The sequence below is a fragment of the Amblyraja radiata genome, chromosome 21, assembly GCF_010909765.2.
Source record: "Amblyraja radiata isolate CabotCenter1 chromosome 21, sAmbRad1.1.pri, whole genome shotgun sequence".
Classification (NCBI taxonomy): Eukaryota; Metazoa; Chordata; class Chondrichthyes; order Rajiformes; family Rajidae; genus Amblyraja; species Amblyraja radiata.
In genome coordinates this window covers 3,860,958-3,884,633 of record NC_045976.1, presented here as the reverse complement: position 1 = coordinate 3,884,633, position 23,676 = coordinate 3,860,958, and the positions used below count along the sequence as shown (strand labels likewise).

The 23,676-nt window shown below is 46.7% G+C and overlaps 1 protein-coding gene across 1 annotated transcript in view; it reads right to left on the bottom strand.

Annotated features, from left to right (window-relative positions):
• The window catches only part of plxnc1 (plexin C1), a 134,859-nt gene extending 112,003 nt beyond the window's left edge, over positions 1–22,856 (bottom strand). The window contains exons 1-2 of the mRNA XM_033039317.1: positions 21,840–22,856; positions 8,466–8,618 (exon numbers count right to left, since the gene is read on the bottom strand). Coding sequence (XP_032895208.1) covers positions 8,466–8,618; positions 21,840–22,790 — 1,104 coding nt within the window. The 5' untranslated portion in view covers positions 22,791–22,856. The remainder of the gene's footprint in view (positions 1–8,465; positions 8,619–21,839) is intronic.
• Positions 22,857–23,676: the final 820 nt, after the last annotated feature.

The window sequence follows — 23,676 nt, the reverse complement described above, 5'->3', positions numbered from 1 at the left end:
GTACAGTCAATTTCTTTTTTTTCCATACAATACAGAAAATTACCATACATAAGCACAATCACAGATTAAGTACAAAGTGTCTAGAAAGAGCTCACTGAGACTTATGCAAGAATTGCCAGGTTTTGGCACCATTTTCTAAATCCAAGCTCCAGCTGGCCATAAAAGCCCATTGCAACCGTTCCGTCCTTCTGGATCGTCCAGTAAACTGTCGTCACTCTCCTCGCCTGGCCATCTTCAGCCTTTGTGGTCCAGGGATACCTCCCACAGCTGACCTTGAGTGTAAGACCCTGGTTCTTCTTAACGGCCGTTGGTTGTTGCATTCACTGTCGCCGACACCCTCCACCCTCCTCTCCGGTCCTCAGGGACGAGCAGAGGCTGTTCGGTGGTTCCCTCTCCAGGCATGTTTCCCGGTTCCGCAGCGGGTGAGCTAGGCCTGTTGCCGAGTCCCCGACGGTCCAGCCTCAACTATCTCATTTACTTTTAGACTTTTAGAGATACAACCGGAAACAGGTTCTTCGGCCCACCGAGTCCAAGCAGACCAGTGATCACCCCGTATACGAACATTATCCTACACACCAGGAACAATTTACAATTTTTACCAAAGCCAATTAACATACAAACCTGTAGATCTTTACAGTGTGGAAGGAAACTGGAGATCCCAGAGAAAACCCACGTGATCACAGGGAGAACGTACAAACTCCGTGCAGACAGCACCCATAGTCAGGATCAAACCCGGGTCTCTTGTGCTGTAAGGCGCCAACTCTACCTAACTGGCAGCTCGTTCCATTTACACACCACCCTGCGTGAAAATGTTGCTCCTCGGATTCCTGTTAAATCTTTCCCCTATCATGTTAAAACGATGTCCTCTGGTTCTTGATTCTTCTACGCTGGTGAAAGACTGCGCATTCACCCTATTTATTCCCGTGAGCAGGTACAGCAAGTACAGTACCTGGAAACAAAGGGGAAGCCTCCATTGTGTCCGGAAACGTGGCTGACGGGCAGGACTTCAGGTCAGAATGAAGCGTTGGGGACTTTGGCCCCCTCTCCCTACTATCCTACTGGCCAACGTACAGTCCCTTGAAAACAAAGTGGAGGACTTAAGGGCAAGGCTGCTTTATCAAAGGGAGCTGAGGGAATGCTCTGTGTTCTGTTTCACAGAGACATGGCTCACCCCCAGCTCCCCAGACTCAGCGGTCCAGCCTGAAGGGTTCTCCATCCACCGTATGGACCGTACGCAGGCATCTGGGAAAGGGAGAGGAGGGGGCATCTGCCTCATGGTTAACTCTGCATGGTGCTCAGATGTGGCACTCCTGTCCAACTCCTGCTCTCCACACCTCGAACATCTGGCGGTGAAGTGCCGTCCTTTCTACCTCCCAAGGGAATTCACCTCCATTATTCTGACCGCGGTCTACATCCCACCCAAGGCAGACGTCCGTCTGGCACTGGAGGAGCTGAACGCCGTGGTCAACAAACACCAGACGTCTTACCCCGAGGCATTTACCACCATTGCTGGGGACTTCAATAAGGCAAACCTAAAGAAATCACTCCCTAACTTCCACCAACATGTCTCCTGCTGCACCAGAGGACCAAACACCCTCGACCACTGCTACACCACCATCAAGAATGCCTATCGTTCTATCCCTCACCCTCACTTCGGTAAATCCGACCATACCGCGGTGCTGCTACTTCCTGCCCACAGGCAGCAATTGAAGATCGCACCCCCAGAGGTGAGGACAGTACAGAGCTGGTCGGGGGGGGGGGGTGGTCAGATGAACAACTCCAGGACTGTTTGGAGTCTGTAGACTGGGCAATGTTCAAGGACTCGGCAACAGACTTGAACTTCTACAGGTGCACAGTAGAGAGCATGCTGACTGGTTGCATCGTGTCTTGGTTCGGCAATTTGAGTGCCCTGGAGAGGACAAGACTACAAAAAGTAGTAAACACTGCCCAGTCCATCATCGGCTCTGACCTTCCTTCCATTGAGGGGATTTATCACAGTTGCTGCCTCAAAAAGGCTGGCAGTATCATCAAAGACCCACACCATCCTGGCCACACACTCATCTCCCTGCTACCTTCAGGTAGAAGGTACAGGAGCCTGAAGACTGCAACAACCAGGTTCAGGAATAGCTACTTCCCCACAGCCATCAGGCTATTAAACCTGGCTCGGACAAAACTCTGATTATTAATAACCCATTTTCTGTTATTTGCACTTTATCAGTTTATTTATTCATATGTGTATATATTTATATTATGGTGTATGGACACATTTATCTGTTTTGTAGTAAATGCCGACTATGTTCTGTGTGCTGAAGCAAAGCAAGAATTTCATTGTCAGGGACACATGACAATAAATTCACTTGAACTTATGCACCTCGATAAGATCACTCGTCCTGCACTCCAAGGAATAAAATCGGAGTCTACTCAACCTCTCCCTATAGCTAAGGCCCTCAGCTCATCCTCGTAAATCTTCTCTGCAAACTTCCCAGCTTAACAACATCCTTGCAAGAGCAAGGTGACCAAAGCTAAACACAATACCCCAAATGCTTCCCCATCAACATCTTGTAAGCTGTAACACAACGCAACTTCTAGACTCAATACCCTGACTGATGAAGGCTAATGCCTTCTTGACTACTCTATCGAACTGTGAAGCTAGTTTCAGGATCCCATGTACCTGCACTCCTAGATCCCTCTGCTCAACAACACTACCCAGAGCCCAACCATTCACTATGAAGGTCTGCCCTGCGTTGACTTTGTAAAATGGAACACCTTGCAGTTAAACGCCATCAACCATTCCTCTTCCCACTTGGCCAACTGATCAAGATCCTGCTGTGATATTTGATAACAATCTTCGCTATCTATGTCCCCACCCAAGTTAGTGTCATCTGCAAACTCACTAATCATGCCTTGTACATTCTCATCCAAATCATTGATATAAACCACAAACAGCAATGTGCCCGTGTGGCACACCACTAGTCACAGGCCTTCGACCATAAAAACAACCTCCACCATCACCCTCTGCTTCCTTCCATGAAGCCGATTCTCTATCCAGTTGGCTAGCTCTCCCTCAATCCTATGGTGATCGAACCTTCCAGAGCAGCCTACCACGTGGAGCATCACATGCCTCACTGAACTCCGTCTAGACAAAGTCTGCAACTTTGCCCTCATCAACCTTTCTGGTTACTTCTTCAAAACTGGAAACTCAGTTTAAAGAAACTTGAAATGCAGTTAATTTTAGGAAGAAGCACATAGAAATCCACGATAAAATCTAACCATCCAACAATCTAAAAATACAGCCTCATATTACTACTTAATATTTAATTAATCGAATTCAAATATAATTTTCTAATCATGAGAGGAAAATACAAAAAACAATACAAAAACTGGATACACCAAAGTTGTAAACTAACTGCAGATGAAGATGGTGTATGTGCAACTTTTGGGTTTCAGTCCACAATGACCTGATACGTCCTATATTGAGCCATTGATGGTTTTTTAAATAATTGTAGGATTTTGCCCTGTTCAGATTTGTCTGAATGCTCATTTCATAGGTTGCCCTCTGCAAGAAGATCATTGTTTCAATGTTAAAACTCCTTCATAGTATCTCCTTGCTGTAGCACTAGAAATACATTTTGAACCCTTTGTCTGTGTTGTGCACAGCACTTAAACATTTTCCCTTTATGTTCCACAGAATACTCAGAAAACAGAAGCATGCGACAATGTTATGTTCTGTGAAGGGTGATGTCAACAGGGGAAACATGGAGCATAAAATTGACCCATACTGGGTTATGGGGAGAAGGCAGGAGAATGGGGTTAGGAGGGACAGATAGATCAGCCATGACTGAATGGTGAAGTAGACTTGATGGGCTGAATGGCCTAATTCTGCTCCTATCAGTTATGAAATGAGATAATATCATGAAAACAAAAAACCCCAGTGCCAACTAATCAGTAATGTGTGAAGGATGAAATCATGTTCAAAGCAACGTCTGGCATAAAGCAGGAAGGAAGTGGAGGATGGAAGGGTAGCTCAGTACATGGCAATGGGCCAAATGAGGGTACTGCCAGAGATAAGAAGACATTAGAGGCCAAAGCCAAGGAGTGACGAGATGGGATCAAAAGAGGCCAAGAAAATACTTCAACAGGGTGGCACAGCGGTAGAGTTGCTGCCTTACAGCGCCAGAGGCGTGGGTTCAATCCTGACTACAGGCGCTGTACGTTCTACCCGTGACTGCGTGGGTTTTCTCCGTGATCACCAGTTTCCGCCCACACTCCAAAGACGTACAGGTTTGCAGGTTAAATTGTAAATTGGCCCTAGAGTGTAGGATAGTGTCGATGTGTGGGGATCGCTGGTCGGCGTGGACTCGTTGGGCTGAAGGGTCTGTTTTCACACTCTCCAAAGGATGTTGAAAGGTTTAAATTGGAGGCGTTGGGATGTCAGGAGTCAGTTACCAATTTTTGGAAAACATGATATTGAGCCCAAAAGTAAGAGGAAGATGAAATTCACACTGCAAACATATGCCCAAAAATGGAAGTGTTGTTCAAGCAATCACTTTTGTGTGTCTGCACCATATCAGCAAGATTGTGGTCATTTTCAACAGACTCCTCTGCGCAGTACAAATTAAACACATCCTATAGAACTAACACAAACCTAACGAGATTCTCAGCACAGTTTTCCCAATTCCAACATCTTTCAATAGCCAATATTAAATTGCCCATCTAAGCTGCTACCTTTTATTTTATTAACTTACCCATTTTGGCAAATGTATGTTTATGGAGGAGTATTTATATATATTTTGGAAGAGGTGGTAAGAAACAGAGAGAAATGGAGGGTACGTTATACTTGATGTGAAGCTTTGATAGATGATGCACAATGTTACAACTAAGTGGTGATGCTGGTAGAGCTGCTGTCTCACAGCGCACGAGACCCAGGGTTTCATCCTGACATTGGCTGCTGTCTGTGTGGAGTTTACACGTTCTCCCTGTTTCCTCCTCCAGATGGTGGTTTCTTCCCGTATCCCAAATATGTGCAGGTTTTTAAGTCAATTGACCTCTGTAAATTACTCCAAGTGTGTAGGGAGTGGATGCAAAAATGAAATAACATATGTGAACGGGTGATGTAGACGCCATGGGCTGAAGGGCCTGTTTCCATGTTGCATTGGAGTTTTAGAATGGTGGCTGCCATTCAGCAATGCAGATCAATATCGCAAAACATCAGAGAGGTGAAACAGTCTGTTTTAGTAACATTGGATAAAGAACACATGTGGGCCAAGACAATAAGGTAAATTCCGCCAGTCTTTATGAGGTCTTGAGATCTTTTATGGGCTCTTTAGCTGATAGGAAATACTGGGACATAAGTTAATCAGTTATAGGAACTGAATTAGGCCATTCAGCCCGTCACGTCTACACCGACATTCAATCATGGCTGATCTATCTTTCCCTCTCAACCCCATTCTCCTGCCTTCTCCGCATAACCCCTCACACCCGTACGAATCAAGAATCTAGCAATCTTTAATATCTTAAAAATATCCATTTATGGCCTCCCCAGCCGTCTGTGACAAAGAATTCCACAGATTCACCAACCTCTGACTAAAGAAATTCCCCCTCATCTCCTTACTAAAGGAGATTAATTCTGAGGCCATGACCTCTGGTCTTAGAATCTCCCACTAGTGGAAACATCCTCTCCACATCCACTCTGTCCAGGCCGTTCACTATTCGGTAAGTTTCAATGAGGTACCCCCTCATCCTTCTAAACTCTAGTGAGTACAGGCCCGATGCCGACAAACGCTCATCAGATGTTAACCCAATGATCCCTGGACCTGGTATAAAGTTTCATCAGAGCAACAGTGATGATGCAACATTTTCTCATACTGATATGGCGGCATGATGGCGCAGCGGTAGAGTTGCTGCCTTACAGTGCCAGAGACCCGGGTTCGATCCTGACTACAAGTGCAGTCTGTATCGAGTTTTTCCTGCTCCCCGTGACCTGCGTGGGTTTTCTACAAGATCTTTGGTTTACTCATCTCACTCCAAAGACGTACAGGTTTGTAGGGTAATTGGTTTGGTATTCATGTAAAATTGTCCCTAGCGCGCGTGTGTGTGTAGGGTAGTGTAAATGTGCGGGAATCGCTGATCAGTGCAGACACGGTGGGCCGAAGGGCCTGGATTTGCGCTGTATCTGTAAACTAAACTAAATGAAACTAAACTAAACCGATACCATAGTTCATCTTGGATCATGTGCTCAAGTCTGTAAAGTGCGGCTTGTACTTACAACCCTCTGTTACACTGGTCGGCATTGTGCAATAGGACTGGATCCTCAGCCATCGACCTGTGAACAGCCATCTACTACAATGGTTATATCAGTAAGATACCTCTGGTGGATTGCACCACACAAGGTCTGCTCTCTGTACTCAGGACCAGTGCCAAGCCTAGACCTAATCCAGGGTCTCAACTCAAAACGTCAATTTATAGCTTTTTGTCTCTACAGATGCTGCTTGACCCACTGAGTCCTTCCAGCGATCAGTCAGCTGATCCAGTGTCAAGTCAGGTCAAATTCAAATAAACCAGGAAACTGGCAAATGGCGGGTGTGGGGCAGAGCTGGGGTGCATTACACCAGAAAGCAGTGGTGCAGCGGTAGAGCCTTATTAGGAGGAAGGTCCCGTGTGCTAGGAAAGGCGGTGGCAAAGAATCGCTGCCCTCTCAGTTACTTGGTTAACATTAGTGAGAAAATCACAAACTGTAACACATCATGGCAGCACGGTGGAGCAACAGCTAAGTTGCTGCCTCACAGCGCCAGTGACCCGGGTTCAATCATGACTATGGGAACTGTCTGTATGGAGTTTGTACGTTCTCCCCATGACCTGCGTGGGTTTTTTCCAGGTGCTCGGGTTTCCTCCCACGCTCCGAAGATGTGCAGGTTTGCAAGTTAATTAGGCTTTGGTAAAGATTGTAAGTTACCCCTAGCGTGTGTAGGATAGTGCTAGTGCACGGGGTGATTGTTGGTCGGGGCTGACTCGGTGGACTAAAGGCCTGTTGCCACGCTGTATCTCTAAACTAAACTAAAAAAGCAGTACATGCCAAACATGATCTGCTTGCTTTCTGATGGGACCAGGCTGAATTCAGTGCCGTTTCCCAAACTCGGCTGCACTCAAAAAAGAGTACTGGTCCCTTAGAGGCACACACTCCATGGCAGCCCCCACAGGATGCATTGGAGAAGAGAGAGACTGCATGAGACCAGGAACGCCACAATCTACAGAGAGGGATAATACGTCACATCCGTAGCAAGTGGCCATCAATGTGATGCACAAGAATCTCTGACCTCGCAATTACATGATTAACATTAGTGAGAAAATCACTAATACTAACAAATCATGGCAGCACGATGGTGCAGCGGTAGAGTTGCTGCTTTACAGTGCCAGAGACCCAGGTTCAATCCTGACTCCAGGTGCTGCCTGTGCAGAGTTTGTACGTTCTTCCCGTGGCCCAGTCTCCAAAGACGTGCAGGTTTTTAGGTTAATTGGCTCTGGTAAAATTGTAAATTGTCCCTAGTGTGTAGGATAGAGTTAGTGTACGAGGTGATCAGCACGGTCTCGGTGGGCCGAAGGGTCTGTTTCTGCGCTCCATCCCTAAAGTCTAAAAGTCAAAATCAATTTATACTAAAGAAGCTTTTCTGCACATCTGACAAGGTGGCTTCAGCAGCCAACATCATTATTGGCCTCTCTCTGTACAGTATCATCAAATCCAACAGTTTTTCCTGGAACATGACGTGCTGATATGATAACTCCAATAAACTTTCCCCGTGGACTGTTCATTAGTGGGGCAAAAACTGCAGACTATAAACTCCAGAGATCGGCCTATCCCAGTAGATAGTCGAAAGAAAGTAACCCTTGCACCCTTTCCCTGTCTGTCCCTCCCTCACCCCAGTTGTCATACTTGTTTCACTGTCATCCTGTTGAGTTTCAATGTCTGTATAAACTCGTTATCACCTAGCCCACAGCCAACAATGGATCCTTGTTGACTCCACTTTTCCTTGATCATCGTTGCTTTATGCATATCTTTCATTTGTTTGTTCTATGTCCCTTCTATGTCTCTCATTTCTCTTTCCCCTGGTCTGAAGAAAGGTCCCGACCCGAAATGTTACCTATTCCTTTTCTCCAGAGACGCTGTCTGTCCCACTGAGTTACTCCAGCTTTTTGTGTCTATCTTCGGTGCAAACCAGCATCTGCCAGCAGACACTACTCCACTGACAACAGTAACCCAGCTGGGCAATGCATATCTGCACATCCGACACCTGAGATCAGCTCATTAATTCCAAGTAACATGTACACATTTGATCTGAAAATATTCAAACTGATCCTCGTCAGAACAGCGGATAAGTGGAAGCATTTTTGAAAATAAAGTGTACGTCCATCTAAAAAGAGTAGTGAGCAACTTTAAGAAGGCTTTTATGGCCAGATGTAGTTTTTCTGACCTTAATCAATCGTCCATCTTCTGCTCCAAGGAATATGACAGCCCAGTTCCTCTCCAACGTAGCTGACACAGATAACAATCCAGAGTAACTAAATAACGGCGTACTGTCTATTGTGTCCGAAGCAATGGCTATTTTGCGCATAGCGATAAGATCCTAAAAGGTAGACAAAAAAATGTTTTAAAGGCTGTGAAAGGCCAATAAAATGTATTCATGCTCACACTATTGATGTATTCAAAAGAGAGTTAGATATAGCTCTCAGGGCTATCGGAATCTAGGGACATGGGCTGAATGCAGGACGGGGTACGGATTTTGGATGATCAGCCATGATCATATTGAATGGCGGTGCTGACTCGAAGGGCCGAATGGCCTACTCCTGCAGCTAGTTTCTATGTTTCTATTCACATTTTAATAAATGCGGGTACAAACATCCACCCTACAACTATGTCAGGGGAAAGCAAAGCTTCTGCCAGGCTGTCTGTCGCTGACACGTGGATTTTAAATTTTAAAATAGAGGTAAATATATATTTTTAATAATTAAAACAATTAAAGATAGACACAAAATGCTGGAGTAACCCAGAGGGTCGGGCAGCACCGCTGGAGAAATAGGATAGGTGACGTTCCAGGTCGAGACCCTTATTAAGACTGAGCCCCCAGTCTCACATAAGGTTTCCTGTTCCTTCTCTCCACAGATGCTGCCTGTCCCGCTGAGTTACTCCAGCATTTGGTGTCTATCTTCAGTATAAACCAGCATCTGCAGTTCTTTCTTCCACAATTGAAACAATGACACAATGTAATATGAGAACCATTTACATAAAACTCAATACTTTAATATAATTACTACAAGCGGCATGGTGGCGCAGCGGTAGACTTGCTGCCTTACAGCGCCAGAGACTCAGGTTTAATCCTGACTCAAGTTCAAGTTCAAGTGAGTTTATTGTCATGTGTCCCTGTATAGGACAATGAAATTCTTGCTTTGCTTAAGCACACAGAAATATAGTAGGCATTTACTACAAAACAGATAAGTGTGTCCATACACCATGATATAAATATATACACACATGAATAAATAAACTGGTAAAGTGCAAATAACAGAAAGTGGTTGGTAATAATCAGAGTTTTGTCCGAGCCAGGTTTAATAGCCTGATGGCTGAGGGGAAGTAGCTATTCCTGAACCTGGTTGTTGCAGTCATCAGGCTCTTGTACCTTCTACCTGAAGGTAGCAGGGAGATGAGTGTGTGGCCAGGGTGGTGTGGGTCTTTGATGATACTGCCAGCCTTTTTGAGGCAGCGACTGCGATAAATCCCCTCGATGGAAGGAAGGTCAGAGCCGATGATGGACTGGGCAGTGTTTACTACTTTTTGTAGTCTTTTCCTCTCCAGGGCGCTCAAATTGCCGAACCAAGCCACGATGCAACCGGTCAGCATGCTCTCCACTGTGCACCTGTAGAAGTTAGAGAGAGTCTTCCTTGACAATCCGACTCTCCGTACTCTTCTCAGGAAGTAGAGGCGCTGATGTGCTTTTTTGATAATTGCGTTAGTGTTCTCGGACCAGGATAGATCTTCAGAGATGTGCACGCCCAGGAATTTGAAGTTCTTGACCCTTTCAACCATCGACCCGTTGATATAAATGGGGCTGTGGGTCCCCCTCCTACTCCTTCCAAAGTCCACAATCAGTTCCTTGGTTTTGCTGGTGTTGAGGGCCAGGTTATTGCGCTGGCACCATATGGACAGTTGCTCGATCTCTCTTCTATATTCTGACTCATCCCCATTAGTGATACGCCCCACGATAGTGGTGTCGTCAGCGAACTTGATGATGGAGTTCGCACTGTGGTTCGCTACGCAGGCATGGGTATAGAGTGAGTACAGCAGGGGGCTGAGCACGCAGCCTTGAGGTGCTCCCGTGCTGATTGTTATCGAGGCTGACACATTTCCACCAATACGAACAGACTGTGGTCTGTGGACTGTGGTCTGTGGACTACGGGTGCTGTCTTTACGGAGTTTGTACGTTCTCCCGGTGAACGTGTGGGGTTTTCTCCGGGTGCTCTGGTTTCATCCCACACTCCAAAGACATACAGATTTATAGGTTAATTGGCTTCAGTGTGTGGAAGATAGTGCTGGTGTACGGGGATTGCTAGTCTGCACAGACTCGGTGGGCCGAAGGGCCTGTTTTGGCACTGTATCTCTAAACTAACAAAGTTAAACTAAACTATTTGCTTCCTTTACCACTGATTGCCCTCTGAAATCAATGAAGTTATGATTGATGCGATCGCAGCCCTATTGCCCAGCCAAATGGTGTGGATATCACATGAAGATTGACCACCACAGTCAGACTCAACAGTGGGTCCTGCAGCAGAGAGTTGTGACACAAATAGAAACATTGAAACATAGAAAGTTGGTGCAGGATTGGCCATTCGGCCCTTTGAGCCAAAATCGCCATTCAATATGATCATGACTGATCATCCAGAATCATCCTGTTCTTGCTTTCCCCCCATATCCCTAGATTCCTTTAGCTCCAAGAGCTATATCTAACTCTCTCTTGAATACATCCAATGAATTGGCCTCCACTGCCTTCTGTGGCAGAGAATTTCACAGATTCACAACTCTCGGGGTGAAAAAGGTTTTGTTTCCGCATCTCAGTCCTAAATGGTCTACCCCTTACACTTTGATCTCTGGTTCGGGACTCCCCCAACATCAGGAACATTTTTCCTGCATCTAGCCTGTCTAAACACTTAAGAATTTTATATTTTTCTTTTAGATCCCATTTCATCCTAAATTCCAGTGAATATAAGCCCAGTCGGTCCATTCTTTCATCATATGTCAGTCCCGCCATCCCGGGAATTAAGCTGGTGAACCTAAGCTGCATTCCCTCAATAGCAAAAATATCCTTCCTCAAATTAGGAAACCAAAACTGCACACAATACTCCAGGTGTGATCTCACCAGGCCCCTATACAAGTGCAGTAAGACCTCCTTGCTCCTATACTAAAATCCTCTCGCTATGAAGGTCGACATGCCATTTGCTTTCTTCACTGCCTACTGTACCAGCATGCTTACTTTCAGAAACTGTCTACCTGGAATTGTTGACATTTCTCAGATTCACCAAATGAACTGCCGGTGAGGGAGGAGAAACAACCCCAGTGAATAAAGACAGAACAAAACATTGATCACTACCTATGGTAAAACTCTTAGAGTCATAGAATCATACAGCATGGAAACAGGCCCTTCGGCCCAACTTGCCCACACCGGCCAGCATGTCCCATTTACACTTGCCCCACCCACCTGTGTTTGGCCCATATCCCTCTAAACCTGTCCTAACCATGTACCTGTCTAAATGTTTCTTAAACGTTGTGATAGTCCTTGCCTCAATTACCTCCTCCAGCAGCCTGTTCCATACACCCACCACCTTTTGTGTAAAAAAGTTATCCCTCAGGTTCCTATTAAATCTGTGCCCCCTCATCTTCAACCTATGTCCTCTGGTTCTTGATTCTTCTACTCTGGGCAAGAGACTCTGTGCGCCTACCCAATCATGTTCCTCTCGTGATTTTGTATTGTCATGATCTTATTACCAATAGGTCAAGATCAAATGAGCAAATCATGAGAAACGCAGATGTTTCAAACTCAAATAAAAATAGAAAATGCTTAAAGTACTCAGCAGATCAGGCTGGAGATGGAGAGAGAAACACAGTTAATGTTTCAGGTGTCAATTCTATGGGTACCACATTCCCTCCATTATAGAGCTGTCCTTTTTTCCACATATTGTCCTCTCCCCACCTCCTCTGCTATTTAGACCTTGTTTTCTCTCTTGTGTTGCAAGGAACCGCAGATGCTGGTTGATACCAAAGATTGATACAAATGCTGGAGTAACTCAGCGGTCAGGAAGCATCTCTGGAGGAAAGGAATAGGTGACGTTTTAGATCAGAACCCTTCTTCAGACTGCGGTTTAAATGTTGAGCTAGAGAGCAATAGGAATCACAGAGGCGGGCAGCGAGAGAGAGGGTGTTGCAGAATTCTCGGAGCGAAGAACAAATAGAAGAAGTCTGAAGAAGGGTCTCAACCTGAACATCATCCATTCCTTCTCTACAGAGATGCTGCCTGGCCCGCTGAGTTACTCCAGCTTTTTGTTTCTACCTATGATAGAAAGGCTGGGTTTGGTTTTTTTTAATGTAAGGTGTTGAGACGATACCTTCTAAAAGTTTATAAAATCAAGAAGGACATAGATAAGGTAAATAACCACAATCTTTTCTGCAGGGTAGCGAAGTCTAAAACTATAGGGAATAGATTTAAGGTGAGAAGGGAATCTTTTTTCGGGTGGTGTGTATTTGGAATGAGTTGCCAGAGCAACTGTAGATACAGGCACAATTACAACATTTGTATTGATGGATACAGCATGGAAAAAGGCCCTTCAGGCCACTGGGTCCACGCCGACCATTGATCGCCCGTTCACACTAGCGTTATGTTATCTCACTTTTGCATCCACTCCCTACCCACCAGGGGCAATCAACCTACAAACCGGCATGTCTTTTGTATGTTGGAGGAAACCGGAGCATCCGGAGGAAACCAATGCAGTCACACGGAGAACACCCACAAAATCCAGGTAGACAGCACTCAAGATCAAGATCAAGATCAAAACCCCGGGTATCTGGCACTGTGACATACTTGGACACGAAATGTACATGGATAGGAAAGGGTTGGAGAGATATGGACAAGGGATTAGGAGGGAGAGATAGATCAGCCATGATTGAATGGCGGAATAGACTTGATGGGCCGCATGTCTTATTCTACTATTATTCCTTATGCCCTTAGGCTCTTCGGCCCACCATGTCTGTGCAGACCAGCGATTCCTGCACACTAACACTATCCTATGCACACTAGGGACAATTTGCAATGTTACCAAGCCAATAAGCCTACAAACCTGTGCTCCTTTGGAGTGTGGGCGGAAACCAGAGCCCCCGGAGAAAACCCACGCAGGTCACGGGGAAAACGTACAAACTCCGTGCAGACAGCACCCACAGTCAGGATCAAATCCAGGTCTCTGGTGCTTTAAGGCAGCAACTCTACCGCTGCACCACCATGCCACCCTTATTCTACAAAGTGCTACCATGCCACCCCTATATCCCACATTCCAAAGACGAAAAGGTTTGTAGGCTAATTGACTTGGTAACATTGTATACCAGGTGTATTCGCAGTATACGCTTCTGTAACCTTCATTGAACCAGATTTGATGCCCTGGCTTGGCCCTGGTGGAGTGAGGTACTGATTGTGGTGGTGCACATTTCTAATCTACTGATGGTCTTCACTGATGCTGACATTTCAGTTGTCAGTTCTACCCCGTGTGGCACATCTGTACGACCACACATCACATTGAGGGTTTCCTTGGTGTAGAGACGGGATCTTGTCTCCACAGCAACTGTATGGTGTTCACTCCTTCCAATGCTGTCTAGTTTATTTTAGAGATACAGCTCTGAAACAGGCCCTTCGGCCCACTGAGTCCATGATGACCAGTGATCCCCGCACACTAACACTATCCTACACACACTAGGGGCAATTTACAATTTTTTACCAAGCCAATTAGCCTGCAAGCCTGTGCATCTTTGGAGTGTGGGAGGAAACCTTTGAAATACGAATATCACCGTACCTTAATTGGTACACATGGCAATGAAATACTTTTGAAACTTTGAAACTGGAGCACATGGAGAAAACCCATGCAGTCAGAGAGAATGTACAAACTCCGTTTGGTCAGGATCAAACCCGAGTCTCTGGCACTGTAAGGCAGCAACTCTACCGCTGTACCACCTCTACCTCTGCACCACCTTGAACTGAACTGTGGTCCAATTCTAAAATGGATACAAGAACAGAGAGACCCGAGACTATTTGTGCATAAAAACATTAAAAGTGATTGGGGCCCTTGAGCAAATGGGTAAATAAATCATGTGGCTTTATTTACAAGAACAAGGAAGTCAAATGACTTTGCTTCACCGTGGTTCAGCAACAGCCGGAGTTTTACTTCCAGCTCTGAGCACGCACACTTACACTACCTAATCTGTAGACTTAGGTCAGAATGCAGAAAAGATCTACAAAAACAATTCCAGGGATGAGGAAGTGGGTGAACTGATGGGTAAGGAGGGGAGAGGAGGGAGGGGGTGGGGGTTGCAAAGCAGGGGGAAGTTTGTGAAGGGACCTGATTGAGGCACCTCAATCAGAACATGTGCAGGCAGGGCTGGTAAAGAGGAACTGGAAACTGTTCTGTCAGTAGAGAGGTCAAGAACTAAAGAATGTGGAATGTTGGTGATGTGAAAAAAATCCAAAAAGCACACGCATTTTAAAAATATTTCACACGGCAAATGCTGGGGGTAGTAATGGATGCAGAGACTTCCTTGAAGGTGGTTTCACAGGTAGATAGGATGGTCAAAAGGTTTTTGGCACATTGGCCTTCATCAGTCAAAGTATTGAGTATAGAAGTTGGGATGTCATGTTGCATTTATATAAGATGTTGGTGAGACCGCATTTAGAGTATTGTGTTCAGTTTTGGGCACCATGTATAGAAAATATATTGTTATGTTGGAAAGGGTGCAGAGAAGATTTACAAGGATGTTGCCAGGACTTAAGGGCCTGAGCAATTGGAAGAGATTGCTTAGGATGGGACTGTATTCCTTGGAGCACAGGAGGACAAGGGGTGATCTTATTGAGTATCAAATAATTAGAGGAATAGACCAAGTAGACGCACAGACTCTCTTGCCCAGAGTAGGGGAATCGGGAATCAGAGGACATAGGTTTAAGGTGAAACGGGAAAGATTTTATAAGAATCTGAGGGGTAACCTTTTCACAGAAAAGGTGGCGGGTGTTTGGAATGAGCTGCCAGTCGAGGTGGTTGTGGCAGGTACTAACACAACGTTTAAGAAACAATTAGGTGCATGGAGAGAGGGATATGGGCCAAACTCAGGCAGGTGGGACTAGTGGAGATGGGACATGTTGGTCGGTGTGGGCAAGTTGGGCCGAAGGGTCTGTGCTAATGCTGGATGATTGCTTGACTCTATGATTCCAACCTGGCACTCAAAGAGGAAGCGCAGAGACAGACGAAAGAAAACCATGCAGATCTATGGTGCGAGGAGAGAGAGGAGACCAGGTGAAGTGCTTTAGTACAGAGTTGGACTTCATGGGTAGCATATTCATAAGATCATAAGATGTTCTTTCATTCTATGATTTACAAATCCTCATCTGTTGCAAAGACAAATCTTGACCAGTACTGGAGATTATTTCCTATCATTTCTGCACATTATCTGAGCACAAATAAGCATTTGTAGTTGTTGCTATGAAATGGGTGACCAAACTTGGGTACTTGATTACGTTGATGGTCTTCGGTATCTCTCCCTAATAAAACTCTGAAACAAAGCAAAGCAGCTCTGGGTCTTTTAGACTTTAGAGATACAGTGTGGACACAGGCTCTTCAGCCCACAGAGTCCACAGTGACCAGCGATTACCCCATACAATAGCACTAGACTACACACTAGGGACAACTTAACCGAAACCAATGAACCTACAAACCTGTACGTCTTTGGAGTGCGGGAGGAAACCAGAGAACCCGGAGAAAATCCACACAGGTCACATGGAGAACGTACAAACTCCGTACAGACAGCATCCATAATCAGGATCAAACCTGGGTCTCTGGCGCTGTGAGGCAGCAACTACCGCTGCACCACTGTACTGCCCGCATCTGTAAATACTAGGAGATACATACTGGCTGTATTTAATTATGGGGTACAATCTAATGCATCACTAAAGGTGCAGCTGAATCATCAGCGTAGCGTCACCTGAGAAAAAACATCCCTGCAGAGATTTCCATCTCTGCCCTTTGTCTCTCTCAGTCTTTTGTCTTCTTCCAATCTCTGGCTTTCGTTCACCCATCTGACAATCAAAATCCCTCTAACCTGTATCCACCTATCACTTGCCAGACTTTGTCCTGGGTACACAAAAAAGCTGGAGAAACTCAGCGGGTGCAGCAGCATCTATGGAGCGAAGGAAATAGGCAACGTTTCGAACCGAAACCCTTCTTCAGGGCCTTCCTGGCCCTGCCTCTCTCCTGAGTTCTAGGAGCAGAATTAGGCCATTTGACCCAATTAAGTCCACTGTGCCATTCAATCATGGCTGATCTATCTATCCCTCTCAACCCCATTCTCCTGTCTTCTCATCATAACCCCTTCTTACTCACTCCACTGGACCCCACAGTCCTGCAAGTTTTTCTTCCAGATCTACATTGGAACCTTCTACATAAACATAGAAGAGCATAGCACAGGAGCAGGCCCTTCAGCTGAAAATGTCTGTGCTGAACCTGATGCCAGATATACTGTTTGAAAAGGATCTGCAGATGCTGGTTTAAACCGAAGATAGACACAAAAAGCTGGAGTAACTCAGCGGGACAGGCAGCATCTCTGGAGAGAAGGAATGGGTAACATTTCAGGTCGAGACCCTTCTTCAGACTGGTTAGGGATAAGGGAAATGAGAGATGTAGGTGGAGAGATAAAGAACAATGAATGAAAGAGATGCAAAATAGTCATGCTGATAGAGGAAACAGGCCATTGTTGGCTTTGTGGAGTGAAAATGAGAAGTTAGTGCGATTGGGTGGGGGAGGAATAGAGAGAGAGGTGGAATGCCGGGGCTACCTGAAGTGAGAGAAATCACTATTCACACCACTGGGCTGTAATCTGCCAAAGTGAAATATGAGATGCTCTGACAATGGAGGAGACCGAAAGGTCCGTGTGGGAATGGGGAAAATTAAAGTGTCCTGCAATCGGGAGACCAGGTTGGTTTACGCGGGCTGAGTGAAGGTGTTCCGCGAAACGATCGCCCAGTTTACGTTAGGTCTCGCCGATTTTTAAGAGTCCACATGTTGAACAACGGACTCAGTAGGTGAGTTGGAGGAGGTGCAAGTGAACCTCTGCCTAACCTGAAAGGACTGTCGGGGTCCCTGGACAGAGTCGAGGGAGGAGGTATAACGACAGGCATCTTCTGCGGTTGCAGGGGAAAGTATCTGGGGAGGCGGTGGTTTGGGTGGGAAGTAATGAGTTAACCAGGGAGTTGCGGAGGGAAGGGTCTCTGCGAAAGGCGGAAAGGGATGAAGATGGGAAAATGAGGCTAATGGTGGGATCTCGTTGGAGGTAGCGGAAATTTCGGAGGATTAGGTGATGTATGCGACGGCTGATGGGGTGGAAGGTAAGGACTAGGGGGACTCTGTCTGTTGCGACGAGGGGGAGCAAGGGCGGAGCTGCAGAGTACCGGGGAGACACGAGTGAGGGCCTCATCTCTGATGAGAGAGGGGAACCCCCGTTATCTAAAGAATGAGTACATCTCAGATGTCCTAGTATGGAACACCACATCTTGGGCGCAGCTTGGGAGTAGGGGATAGAGTATTTGCAGGAAGCAGCGTGGGAAGAAGTGTAGTCGATATAGTTGTGGGAGTCAGTGGGTTTGCAATAGTCTATTTCCTATGATGGAGACTATGAGATTGAGAAAGGGGAGGGAGGTGTCGGAGATGGTTCAAGTAAATTTGAGTGCAGGATGAAAATTGGTGGTGAAGTTGATGAAGTCCATGAGTTTTGCATGGGTGCAGGAGGTAGCACCGATGCAGTCATCAACGTAATGGAGATAGAGTTTGGGGAAAGGGCCAGTGTACGCCTGGAACAGTGATTGTTCAACGCACCCTACAAAGAGGCAGGCATAGCTGGGGCCCATGTGGGTGCCCATAGCTATGCCTTGGACTTTGAGGAAGGAGTCAAAGGAGAAGTTGCTGAGGGTGGCATTAGAGAGCAATGAACTGGATAAGTCTGCAGAGCCCCATCAAGCAAAGATCCTATAGCTCGCTATAGGATCTTTGCCATCAAGTACATCCTTGGACCTTGTGGAAAGCTGGGTCAAACAAACAGCAGTGGCTCTTGCAGAGATGGTCCAATCACTGATCCTTATCCATCCATTCCCTGCATATATCCACGTGCCCATCAAAAAGCCCCTTAAATGTCACCATCATATCTGCCCCCACCACCACCCCTGGCAGCACGTTCCAAGCACCCACCACCCTCTGTGTACAAAACTCGCCCACCACATCTCATGTACACCTCAATAAGGCCACTTCTCAGTCTCCTACACTCCAAAGAAAACAGTTGCAGTCTATCTAAACTTTCTTTACAACTCAATCCTGAAAATCCAGGGAGCATCTGGGTGAATCTTATCTGCACCCTTTCCTGCCTATAGCTGGGTTATTAGAAATGCACACAATACAACAAGACTGGTCTTGCTAACAACTTTCCACTCAATACTCTTTCCAATGCAGGCAAGCGTGCCAAATACCTTCTACCCCACCTTATCCTACTGATTCACCACCTTCTGAGTCTGAAGAAGGGTTTCGACCCGAAGCATCGCCCATTCTTTCTCTCCAGAGATGTTGCCTGTCCCGCTGAGTTACTCCAGTATTTTGTGTCCATCTTCAGTGTAAACCAGCATCTGCAGTTTCTTCCTACACATTCAGGGAACCTTGTGCCCAAAGATCCTATAGCGGAGGATCTTTGCTCGTGCCTCTATTTCCAGACCACCCGCTCACAGCTCAGAGATTGGACCACCCCCCATCCCCCCCCCCCCCCCCCCCCCCCCACAGGGCTCAGTGATTGAACCTCCTCTCTCCTCACTGGGCTCAGAGATTGGACCACACCCCTCCCCCCCACAGGGCTCAATGATTGGACCATCTCTGCAAGAGCCACTGCAGTTTGTTTGACCCAGCTTCCCACAAGGTCCAAGGATGTATTTGATGGCAAAGATCCTGTAGCGAGGTATAGGATCTTTGCTTGATGGGGCTTTGCAGACTTATCCAGCTCACTGCTCTCTAATGCCACCAATGCCCACTATTTGGTAATCCCTATACGACCCAAGACATCACAACGTCTATGCCTCAATTTCTTAACTTCCGTAATCTAGCTATCGGTAAAAACGGATGAGAAATACTTAGCATCTCCTGGGGCTAAACACAAAGATGGCCATCCTCCAGTTCCTTCTCTAAAGATGTTTGCAAAATCAAATCTACACTTATTTCTCCTTCCATTCTTTAAGAGCCTGGAAAGGATTTTACCTCTCCCTAGTGATATGTCCACTTGAACAGATAGAACATAGAACAGTATAGCACCAGAACAGGCCCTTCAGCCCACAATGTCTGTGCTGAACATGATGCCAAGACCAACTCCCACCTGCCTGCATATGACCCATATCCCTCCATTCCCTGCATATCCCTGTGCCGATCCAAAAGCCTCTTAAACATCACTATCGTATCTGCCTCCGCCACTACCTCTGACAGTGTTACGGGCACTCACCACTCTGTGTAAAAACCTTGCTCCACAAACTTCCTTTAAACATTGCCCTTCTCACCTTAAATCTATGCCCTCTGATATTTGATATTTCCATCCATAGAAGTGGGTGATGGGCTGATTAATATGTTTTCAGCGCAGCGGTAGAGTTGTTGCCTTACAGCGCTTACAGCGCCAGAGACCTGGGTTCGATCCTGGCTACGGGTGCTGTCTGTATGGAGTTTTACATTCAGCCCATGACTGCGTGGGTTTTCTCGAGAACTTTAGTTTCCTCCCACACTCCAAAAATCGTACAGGTTTGTAGGTTAATTGGCTTTGGTATATATATGTAAAATTGTCCTTAGCGTAGGATAGTGTTAATGTGCGGGGATTGCTGGGCAGTGCGGACTCAGTGGGCTGAAGAGCCTGTTTCTGCACTGTTTCTCTAAACTAAACTAAGGCTGCCATTTGGTCTCGACCAGTACCATTGTCTCCTGGACCTCTTTCCCTCTGGAAGATCTTATACCTTCTGCCAACATTTTTCCATGCACAATCTCAAGTGGGAACTAAGGAATATAGGTTTAGGTTTGTTATTGTCAGGTGTATTGAGGTACAGTGAAAAGCATTGCACCCCCCCTCCCCCCATCGGGCTCAGTGTTTGGAGCAAAAGGCTTCAACCCTCCTGCAGGCTTCCTGCTACATCACACTCTGCATATTGGTCATCAACTTCCTTATTTTGCAAGTTTAGCAATGTCAACTTCCTCTTTTATCTATCATGGCGAATTTTTGTAAATCTGGCGAAATCACAGAGCCACAGTGGATGTGAATGTTGACTGAGCTAAGAGCTCTAATCATTATCCTTCCATCCATCCCATTTCTATTCCACATGGGATTCAATAATTTAAATTAAATTGAGAATTATATTCTGCACTCTATATCTTCCCCTTTGTTCTATCTGTTGTACTCGAGTTTTAACTGATTCAAGGTTTCAAGGTCAGTTTATTGTATTTTATATCTATGTATGGTATATATATATATATATATGCGTAGGAAGGAACTGCAGATGCTGGTTTAAACCAAAGATAGACACGAAATGCTGGAATAACTCAGCGGGCCAGGCAGCATCTCTGGAGAGAAGGAATGGGTGACGTTTCGGGTCGGAACCCTTCTTCAGACACTGAAGGTAGTGAATCAGTAGGATAAAGTGTTGAAGACCCGAAACGTCACCCATTCCTTCACTCCAGAGATGCTGCTTGTCCCGCTGAGTTACTCCAGCATTTTATGGTATATATATGGCATTTAATAGGAACCCGATAGGTAACCTTTTTTACACAAAGGGTGGTGGGTGGATGGATCAAGCTGCCAGAGGAGGTAGGACTAGTGCAGATGAGACATGTTGGTCAGTGTGGGCAAGTTGGGATGAAGGGCTTGTTTCCACGCTGCTTCTTCTTGCATATGGCGTGTACAGCCTAAAGTTGTAGGACAACTTGTTCTATTTGACCTTATTTGATTGTGCACACTGGGTTGATTGCATTTGTCGAAACAGGGCTGACCACGTGAAGGTTGCAATCTCCCACCCCTCCAAGACTCTATGACTCTTGTTTATACCAGATTTATACTTGACCAACTGCTTCTGATCTGACTGCCCGAATGAACAATCGTTATTTAACCAACTGGCACATCCCCCCCTATGCAATATTCCATGCAGCGTGGAAACAGGCCCTTTTGCCCAACTTGCCCGCACCGACCAACATGCCCCATCTACACTAGTTCCACCTGCCCGTGTGTTTGGCCCATATCCCTCTAAACCTGACCTATCCATGCACTCTCTGGCAGCTCATTCCATACACCCAGGGAATCTGAGGGGTGAAAGAGTCACCCCTCAGATTCCCATTAAATCCCCCCGCCCCCGTATTAACTATGAAATCGACAACCCCGACTCAGTCTGAATAGGGGGTCTCGACCCGAAACGTCACCCATTCCTTCCCCCCAGAGAAGCTGCCCGTCCCGCTGAGTCACTGCAGCATTTTGTGGCTATCTTCCAAGCAAAACGTACCTTTTTGACGGCGTTGAAACGCCCCAACTCGAAGAGGCAGAGCGCATTGTGTTGCGGCTGTTCCTGGCGAGAGAGCACAGCGGCCAGGAAGGACGGGGAGCCGGCGGTGCTGACCAGGGCAGACGACAAGACCTGGAGGGGCCCACTCCCAGCTAAGCTGCAGGAGACGTTGACCAGAACGCCTTCCCTGACGCTAGAAACATTGGCGAAGACGACTTTGGCGTTGGCTGCATTGACTGAGATGTAGATTGCGCCGTTAAGGTGGAAACCCTGCACGAATTGGTGCTCCTCGGAGGTTGGCAGGTCTACGGACGGCTCATCAAATGCGGAATCGTAGTTGAGGAAGAGGCTCCCGGTCACTTGGCCCTCCAGAGACCTTAAGAGGATGCGGGTTTCCTTGATCTCGTAGTAGCTGTCATCGCCCTTGCAGTTGGCGGGGATGAACCTGCTGCCCTCGCCCGTGGAGGTGACGGCGGTCAGCATGTGGGTCGAATTGTCGATAAGCAACGGGAAAGCCAGGGTGGAGGCCCTCAAGTCCAGTGTGGCCACTCGGCCCTTCTCGTTCTGCTGGGAATCGCTGATGTCGCTGAGCTGGCGCATCTCGCAGGCGCCGCCCCTCACGGTGCCGCAGGTGATGAGGTGCCGGTTGCCCTCGTCCACCACCAAGATGCGGTTGACATTGGTGGTGTTGGTCCAGCGCTGGCAGCAGCCCTGGCTCTTCTCACACGGTCCGTCCAGACGCGGGCCGGTGCGGTTCCAGCGCTCCAGCACCAGCCCCCGGGTGAACTGGTGCAAGTAGTTGTTACTGGCCACGAACACCCTGCCGCCCCCCCGGCTGCTCATGGCCATGTTGTTGGTGCTGCTCTCGAAGCGGTAGCTGCTCTCCTCAGCCCGGGCGAGCAGGAGGCTGGAGAGCAGGAGGCAGATCCGCAGAGCCTGTGCAGGATGCATGAATGCGAGATGTGTCCAACACCAGGGCTACAAGCGCCCCGCTTCCATACTGTGTGCGCTCACAACTCACACTGTGCAATGGCAACAACTTGCACGGCGACAGCGCCCGCTTCCTTTTCCGTTTGAATTTCCTGCTGGTATTTCTTTTCACCATCTTCAGAAATAAGCTATAGGGTGATTTCACGAAAGGTCACTGGGTCATAGATCCTCACCCACAGAGCCGCAAAATCCAACTGGGGTACAAACGTCACTTCCAGTACATGTTATTGATGCTAGAAACGCGAACTTTCAAACCTGTTAAAAACCGCGAAAACGATTAGTTTTTGAGCTGTAAATAACTGTGCCCGTCGGGGTGACCGTGAGACACAGCTATCTTACTTTAGAGTCCAGAAGATAAAGAAAAACGAAGGTAAAGTAAGAGAGCGCTGAAGGGAAAATAACAGCGGAAGTTGTTGGCCGTGCAGATATAAAGATCGAAAATATCGGGAATTATCGCGTTTGCTCGCTGCATTTCATCAAAACTAAGGCGTTATTGATGTTTTGATGAAATGCAGCGAGCAAACGCGATATAAGTATATCATAATAATACTTTATTATGAGTATGTTTTGCAACATACGAGGAATTTGATTTGCCATACAGTCATACCAATAAAAAGCAACAAAACACACTAAATACATTTTAACATAAACATCCACCACAGTGAAGGGCCTGTCCCACGAGCATGCGACACCATGCGGCAAGCGCGACTTAACGTGGTCGCTTGAGCCGTACGGCCTCGCGGGGCCGGTCCCACTTCGATCGCCGGAGCCGTATGGAGTTGTGCGGAGCTGGTCCCGACATCGCTCCGAAAAACTGACCGTGTTCAAAAATTCCGTGTGGCAAAGG